This window comes from Larimichthys crocea, unplaced genomic scaffold (genome assembly GCF_000972845.2).
Source record: "Larimichthys crocea isolate SSNF unplaced genomic scaffold, L_crocea_2.0 scaffold55092, whole genome shotgun sequence".
In the NCBI taxonomy this organism is placed as follows: domain Eukaryota; kingdom Metazoa; phylum Chordata; class Actinopteri; family Sciaenidae; genus Larimichthys; species Larimichthys crocea.
Window position 1 is genome coordinate 194 of NW_020857203.1, and position 8,253 is coordinate 8,446.

An 8,253-nucleotide genomic window follows, 5' to 3' on the forward strand; every position below is an offset into this window, starting at 1 on the left:
TCTTAAAAGAGCTCAGCCAAAGCACGTGAAATAGAAAAGTTTTTAACCTGGATTTAAAAGTGCTAAGAGTGGGCTGATTTCAGTCCTGCTGGTAGTTTGTTCCAGTTGTGAGCAGCATAACTGCAAATGCTGCTTTACTGTGTCTGGTTTGAACTCTGTGTTCCACTATCTGACCTGAGTCAGTAGAGATCAGAGCCCTACTGGGTCTATATCTACTAACATTTCGTTTATGTATTGTGGGCCTAAACCATTCAGTGATTTGTAAACTAGTAGCAGAACTTAAAACTATTCTGTGGCTAACTGGGAGCCAGTGTAAAGACTAAGAACTGGGGTGACGTGTTCTGATCTCTTTGTTCTGGTCAAAACTCGAGCTCGCGTTCTGAATGAGCGGCAGCTGTTTGATACTTTTTTGGGAGTCCAGTCAAAAGACCATTACAGTAGTCAAGTCTACTGGAGATGAAAGCATGGATCAGCTTCTCCTGATCTGTTTGGGACATAAAGCCCTTAACTCTGGATATGTTCTTAAGTGGGTAGAAGGCTGTTTTGGTGACTGATTTTATGTGACTGTTGAAGGTCAGATCTGAGTCTATCAACACGCCAAGGTTTCGGACTCGGTCTTTAGTTTCTAGAGACAGTAACTCAAGGTGTTTACGACAGCAACCCTCTTCTCTTTATTACAAAAAACAATGACCTCAATTTTTCTTATTGCCTTGTGTATGAATTGTGCTACACAAATAAACTTGCCTTGCCTTGCCTTGCCTAGGAGGTTGGAATTTTTTAGTTCAGACTTTACTGAACTTTTAGTAGTTTCTTTCTTTTATGGGCTTTTGATTTTGTATCTGTCTGCTTGCCTGTAAGATTTTGTCTGTTCACCATTGCAATGAACCCCTGAACTGCTGATGTTGTGCATTGTCCGCAATTGGTGTCTTCACCTGCGGCCTCACACCACCTTGACATTTACATACTCCATTTTATTAATATCAACGCAAAATTAACTGAAAGATGTTTTAGGACCTTTTCAAACCTGAAAGTCCAAACCAAGGCTTGTTGTTTTGTTGCAACAGATATAATTGATCTACATAGAGTTTTATATTGCAGTTCTACAAAACACACAAAAGAACTCTATGTCCTGTCGTCATAACATGTGAACTATACTTCCTTTTCCTGTTTCTGGCGATAGCCTGCCACAAGTACCAAATGATCGAAGCATCCAAAAACACACAGGGGAAAAACCCAAACTATTATGCAACTTGATCAGGGTCGAGACCACATCTTTTCCTCCTGTTTGGTATGGACCATGGTCTGGGGAAGGTTTCACACCTGTGATTTTGGTTCAGATCAAACTGAAAAGTCTGAGAGTCGGTAGGTCGAGGTAGTGTGAAAGAGATCGGGTCGTGAAGGAAAAAGGGCACCAAACTTACTGGCAGAGCAGGCATGAAGATCTTCACATACAGCTGGGTGAGACTTCATGCAGAAAGACAAACAAACAATGTGTATGTGAAAAACATGTCAAATTGAATACTGTATATTGTGTATATGTAATGTATGAAGCTATTGGTATCAGTATCACTACAAGTGTGCAACCATTGACAACACAAAATTTGTGTGTGCGCTGTTTCTGATCTACCTTCTAACAACCACCTTTACACAAACATACTTCACCATTGGTTCTAACCTGGCGACCTCTGCGCTCTGTCTGAGAGCGAGTAAGAGAGGTTCAGTGTTAATGAGGACGGCCCAGCAGGGGAAACAGGCCAACAGCAGAATCAGAATCCCCCTTTGGAGAATGACGCCCACACGCTTCAAGTTACCGCTCCCATAGGTCTGCATGAAACAGGCAGATAAATAAGTGGAGTTAGACACACAACGATGGCATTACTAAGCAAAGGTGTTGATAGGTCATGATAACAAACTTGACACCAGAGCTCAGTGTTTATCTGTTTATAAGGGGAAAGAACAACCTCTGGTGAGGACACTACCTGAGATATGAGGGTATCACAAGTTGATGATAAACCAGTGCCAATGGAAATACCAGTGATGTTAACCACCTGCGATTGACAAAACATTACCAAACAATACAAATTCAAAAGCAAACTTAGAGAAGGCAATGCCAGCAAACAGGCAGTATAAACTAAACAAAGATATGCCTCACCGCAACTGCTAAGGATACTCCTGCTAGTTCTGTTTTCCCCTGGTGACCACAGAACATCATGCTGACAATGCTGATCATAAACACCATCAACTGGGAAATGACCTGGAAATAATATTATATTAAAAAAATGCATGTTTGTGCTGAAAGAAATGAAGAAACACAAGTCATCAAACCACACTGCTGGTTTGTGTTTACGATTAAATCAATAATATGGAAGTTTCCACGCTACTTCATCAGAAATTAATGAAACAAAAAGCAAATACTGGCTCCCTGACCACAATGCTACAGCCAATATGTTCTGTCCAAAACATCTTTGTGGTTTGTCCTGTGTGATCCCGCCTACCACCCATGAAGACATTCCAGGTTGTCAGATATGAAAGATTTGGCACAAACGCAGCGTGCACGCAAGTGAAATGGATCAAAAGCATGGGCGGACTGGGACAAAAATTCGGCCCTGGCATTTTGGACCAGAGCAGCGCACAACTTTTTTCTCGTGCGCCATAGATGCGCCATGCGCCCGAGCATAGCAGCCCACAATCCCCAGCCCCCCACCCCGGGCAAATGCACGGTATGCCAGATTGCCAGTCCGTCCCTGATCAAAAGTGAATGTTAGATTCTGCCCAACCATGACCTTATAGTGAAACTATTACTATAGCCGAAAACGACTCACAATATGAGACTATTATAATCGTTACTTTCCCTGTAACAGGAGATGTGTTCAGTTGAGTCTCACCACAGGTCCGCCTAGTTTAAGAAGTTGTACTATCTCATTCCAGTGGTCTAACGGCACACAGCCTCGGATACGCTGCAGGCAAGAGCCGCAGTCGGAGCTCTGAACAGAGGCGGCCGCTTCAGCTCCTGTCAAGGCTCCGTTCACTCCCTCTGTGTACCTAGCACCGTCCATACCTGCGCTTTAAACAACAGCTATCTCTCTCTCTATATATATAAATATAGACCGAGGTGAAGTTGGTTCGTTGTTCGATATTCGCTTGACATTCGGCTGGGACCGTCTGCAAATTACACGTTTCAGTGTGAATTTAGTCATGAAAAATGTTCACTTAAAAATCGATAAAATGACTTTTTATTAGTGCTGTCAAAATTAACGCGTTAATTTTGTCGATTAATTTTAAACAATTAACACGTAAAAAAAAATTAACGCAATTAACGCGGTTTTGTTTACTTCCGGTGGCGGCTGACCCATAACCTTTTTGAGCGCTGAATTGTACGTCGACCCATAGACATATATACATAGACGCCGCATTGAGCGGGATGGTCGTAAACGGCGCCGCCATATTGGTTCGGGCAGATCTGCCCGTAAACTAATACAAGGAAATGGACTGAACTTCATAAGCGCCTTTCTACAAGTTCTTTAAGTTAATGCCTCTTATACACCCATTCACACACACACTAATATATCTGGGAAACAAACAGGCACCAAAAACAACGTATGTAACTTTTAAAGTGACGATTATAAATGTTTATCCTTTATGTAAGCACCAGACCAACGTATGTATTTTTCTAATGCTGAGTGTTTACAGCTACTAATGTGTGTAACACTGTTATTGTGATGATAATATGAAATATTTATATTTAACATTTAATCTGTGTCTATAATAACCAGATCCTGAATGTAGATGTGACATGAGGGTTTCTGATCAAGAGCACACACACACCCACACACACACACACATATATATATTATGTGCTGTCAAATTAACGCGTTAATTTTGTCGATTATTTAAAGAATATTAACGAAAAGCGTTAAAAAAATTAACGCAATTAACGCGGTTTTGTTTACTTCCGGTGGCGGCGCCTTTTTGGATGTGGCAAAGTAGAGCTTTGTTTCCCAGATATAAATTAGTGTGTGTGTGAATGGGTGTATAAGAGGCATTAACTTAAAGCCCTCACGGAGACTGCGCCCTGGCGCGTCGCCCCACATTGCCCATAGCTAAAACCGGCCCTGCTTGTTTTAGTTTACGGGCAGATCTGCCACATCCAATATGGCGGACACGTTAACGTATCGCAGCAACGGACCAACCTGCTCACTGAGGCGTCTGGTCTATATGTCTATGATCTATCCTAACTAACGTAGATCTGTGTATATATGTCTATGATCTATCCTAACTAAAGGAGAGTCTGTGTATATATGTCTATGATCTATCCTAACTAAAGGAGAGTCTGTGCATATATGTCTATGATCTATCCTAACTAAAGGAGAGTCTGTGCATATATGTCTATGATCTATCCTAACTAAAGGAGAGTCTATGTATATGTCTATGATCTATCCAACTAAAGGAGAGCTGTGCATATATGTCTATGATCTATCCTAACTAAGGAGGAGTCTGTGCATATGTCTTGATCTATCCTAACTAAAGGAGAGTCTGTGCATATATGTCTATGATCATCTTCCTAAACTAAAGGAGAGTCTGTGCATATATGTCTATGATCTATCCTAACTAAAGGAGGTCTGTGCATATATGTCTATGTCTATCCACACTAAAGGAGAGTCTGTGGTGTAAGATGGATAAGGACGGACTTTTAGGGGGACAATTTCATTTTAAAAAGTTGCCCGACGGCTCGTTGGACAAAAACCAAGCAATTTTGCACAGTTTTGCAAAGCCGAATTTAATTCCACAGAAGTAACACGACTTTAACATATCACCTCAAAGCAAAACACCCAGTCTACACTACAAGGAGTGTGGCACTCCTCAGTATATTTCCTCATTCTGGCCTTTTTTCTGTTTGCACTTGCCTATGTGCACTTAAGCCAATAACATGAATGAATTTCATATACTTTATCTGAGTTTATTTCTACATTAATTTGATCATTTTTACATAAATAATATTCATTATAGCTTCAGTCTCAGAAAAATGCATTTAATTTATTGATACATTTTTGATAGATTAATCGCGATTACAGAAAATTTTTGCGATTAATAGTTAATTTTTTTACGATTGACAGCCCTAATATATATAATTATATTACACACACACACACACCCACACACACACACACACACACCCACTATATATATATATATATTATATATATATAATATATATCTATTATATATATATATGTGTGTGTGTGGGTGTGTGTGTGTGTGTATCTGTGTATGTATATTCTGTGTGTGTTGTGTTGTGTATTTTCTATATATATCTATATATATATCTATCTATATCTATTATATCTCTATATATATCTATAATATATATTATATCATTAAATTTCGGTGTATATAATTTATTTGTTTTTCAAAGTGTTGTCAGAGTGCTGCAATCAGGGCCACTGGCCCCCTGAACATTTTTTATTTTATATTAAATATGTTCCGCCGAAACACTTGGCTGCCTCTCTTGAGTCCCTCAAGGTCACTGTCTGCTTAGCTGGAATCAACCACAAATATCTGGCTGGATGGTGCCTGCACGTATGTCTATTAGAGAAAGTGTTGTTTAGACTACACATCAAAATATAAAATATCATTCTTCCATATCTTAGTTGTCTAGGTGTTATTCTCACGACAAACTTCCAGTGGCTGCGGTAGCACATTCACACATCCGACAATGCCATCATTAGTGGTCAAAGTTTCACCTAAAAATATGAGATATTAATAGGTATTAAGTTTTGCAGTATACCATTATCGGTCCGTTTTCATACATTTACCAATTGGGGCTGATACAGTCATTTTTATTGAGTTTAATGTACTTACATTTTTTAAACTTGCTGTGTTTTTACAAACAGAATAACACCCATACAAGGGGTCTAGTAGGGTACAGTCGTTTTGAACCCATCTTCTTCAGATGGTGTGAATGAGAAATCTATTGTTCTGAAGGAGAAAACCCCATTGCAAAAAACAGGAAATCTTTGTATTGTAGACAAGATGGACAAATTGTTCAGATGATTTTAATGGCTGCAACGACAATCTCTGTTTCTCCCCTTTTCCACGTGGTGTTTACCTACAGTAGTTTTATAAAAGAAAATCTTATTACATCATTTTTTTATATGCCCCAAATAAATCTTAGGGGAGCCAGAGATCCAAAAATACATTGGCCTTAGCTGTCTACTTCAGCTCTTGAATGTTTTGAATGTAAGTTCATAGTGATTTTAATCACAACCCTCAGAACTATAGGTCTATCAGCACTGGTCTGAAGTGGTGGCAGTTCTCCTTCTGCAGCCTTTTCCCAGGGTTCCATTCAGGAATGAGAGATGACTCAAGACATTGCTCAGCAGCCCGATTCCACTTTGTGAACATTTCTTGTATGAGCCTTCCTTTTTTCTTCGATTTTTACTTCCTCATTGTTAGCCCTTTAGCAGCATGGCTTTCTGTTAGCCTTTCTTGAGTCCTGTCAGGGATGGAGGAAGGGTCTAAGGCCTCCATCACTTTTGACATGGCCTTTCCTCTTCTTTTAAAACCCTCTTCTGTTTAGGTACTGAATTGTTGTCTGAGCAGTGTATGTATTTTGGACTGCCCAACTTTTCTCCTTCTGGCCTGGATCCTTTTGGCCCAGTCTCCTCTGAACAACTTTATATCCATGAATGTTTGAGGCTTTTGTAATGAATGATCTGGCAAGTTGTATGTTTCATTAGATGCTCAATATATCTTTCCTGTAGGGATCTGTACCATGGTTCGGCATGTGAAGGTCCCAGGTCGCCAATTGTTTTTTTTTTCCTAAGATGTGATGTTTTACTAGTACAAACCATTGTTCGACGATTGACCAATTTGTCTCCCTGTTTTTAGTCCAGTGCCTGTCCTAGCAAACTCTTCAAATCTTCATCATCTTTCTGATCACTACACTCACTCATCATGCCAGTCCTTGTGTTGGTCTGTCTCCTGCGGTCTGTCTCAGTCATCTCATATTTTGTACCAGTTTTTCGTTTGTCAACAGCAGGTTGCGTCAGAATTCCCAGATGATTGCCCACTCACATGGGAATAGGGCATTTGTATATCCAGTGGACTTTACACAATGCCAGGACAGTAATCAGAGTTTGTCATCTGATGGCTCTTCTGAGGATCGGTTCTGCATCTAAATCTCCTTTGCCTCCCACATGCATGTCGAAAAACAGCAGAAAATGGAGAGCTGCCTGCATATTGTCTGAGACTGACAAAATGGCATCCTCATTTGTTTTCGCACGTTACTTCAGAGTCTGATGACACTGTATGTTTCCACACTTTGAGTGTTGAAGAATCACTCTTTGCAGTCTTTGTAATTCTCCTCCACAACTTCACTGCACTTCTTTGCCTGAGCAATTATGATTGCAAGAGACAAAACCGGAAGATGTTTCACACCTTCTTGCAAGGTTCTGAACTGTTCCTGCAGTCTGGTCGAACACAAAGGTGCAGGGGGGAAGAAATTCTTTGTGCCCTTTGTCAGTCACATTCTTGCCTATGATCTAAGACACGCGCTTTTAGATATGGGCATGAGCAGAGGTGGTAAAATTGGAAGGACTTCCACTGCCGCCTGCCGTGGCGACAGTAAAGCTTCTGTCCAGAATATCTATGATAGACTCTCTATTAATATGCTGTGAGCACTGCCTGTATGAGTGCCCAACGAGCTTTCTTCAACAAGCCCACCATTTCCTCCTTGTGTAAATTTGCCCAGCTGTGAAGAATCTCATCAGCCAATGGCGATATGTAGCACTGCTGGTCATTTGACACCGCTCTCTGCCACGGTAGTGGTGGTTTGTTCCTCTGGCCCTGTCAGCCAATACAAGGGCATATTAAAGATTCCCTTTTTTATTTATCTAGGGATCTTGGGACACATGCTTCCCATTGCATCCAGATAAAGATGAACTTTTTTTTTTTTGTCAATATGATGGCCAAAAAATGCCAATTCCTTTTTCGTGTACATATGTACTGTTTACGTGTACAGGTTTTTTTTTGTTGTGGGTGTGTCTCTCTCTTCTCTTCTCCTCCCTTTTTTTTTTCCTTCAGGTGAGAATGGGAGGATTGGCTAACCACCTGTGGGCTCCAGATGGCTGGGATTGGTTCAACCTCCCATCAATCGTCCTATCAGGGATAGAGGACACCTTTTAAATTGCCCCTCTGTTTTTGTTTGCTCTCTCTCTTTTTTCTGTCTGTCTTGGTTTTGACGACTCCTGCTCC

At 40.5% G+C, this 8,253-nt stretch overlaps 1 protein-coding gene across 1 annotated transcript; it reads right to left on the reverse strand.

Annotated features, from left to right (window-relative positions):
* Nucleotides 1–733: 733 nt before the first annotated feature.
* LOC104939423 (multidrug and toxin extrusion protein 1) lies at nt 734–3,102 on the reverse strand. Its single transcript, XM_027276771.1, has 5 exons — nt 2,886–3,102; nt 2,153–2,254; nt 1,980–2,048; nt 1,676–1,824; nt 734–1,464 (listed from the first exon to the last, which is right to left on the reverse strand). Exons 1-5 carry the CDS (start codon nt 3,054–3,056, stop codon nt 1,242–1,244), a joined length of 714 nt encoding a protein of 237 aa, XP_027132572.1. The 5' UTR covers nt 3,057–3,102; the 3' UTR covers nt 734–1,241.
* Between the last annotated feature and the right edge of the window lie 5,151 nt (nt 3,103–8,253).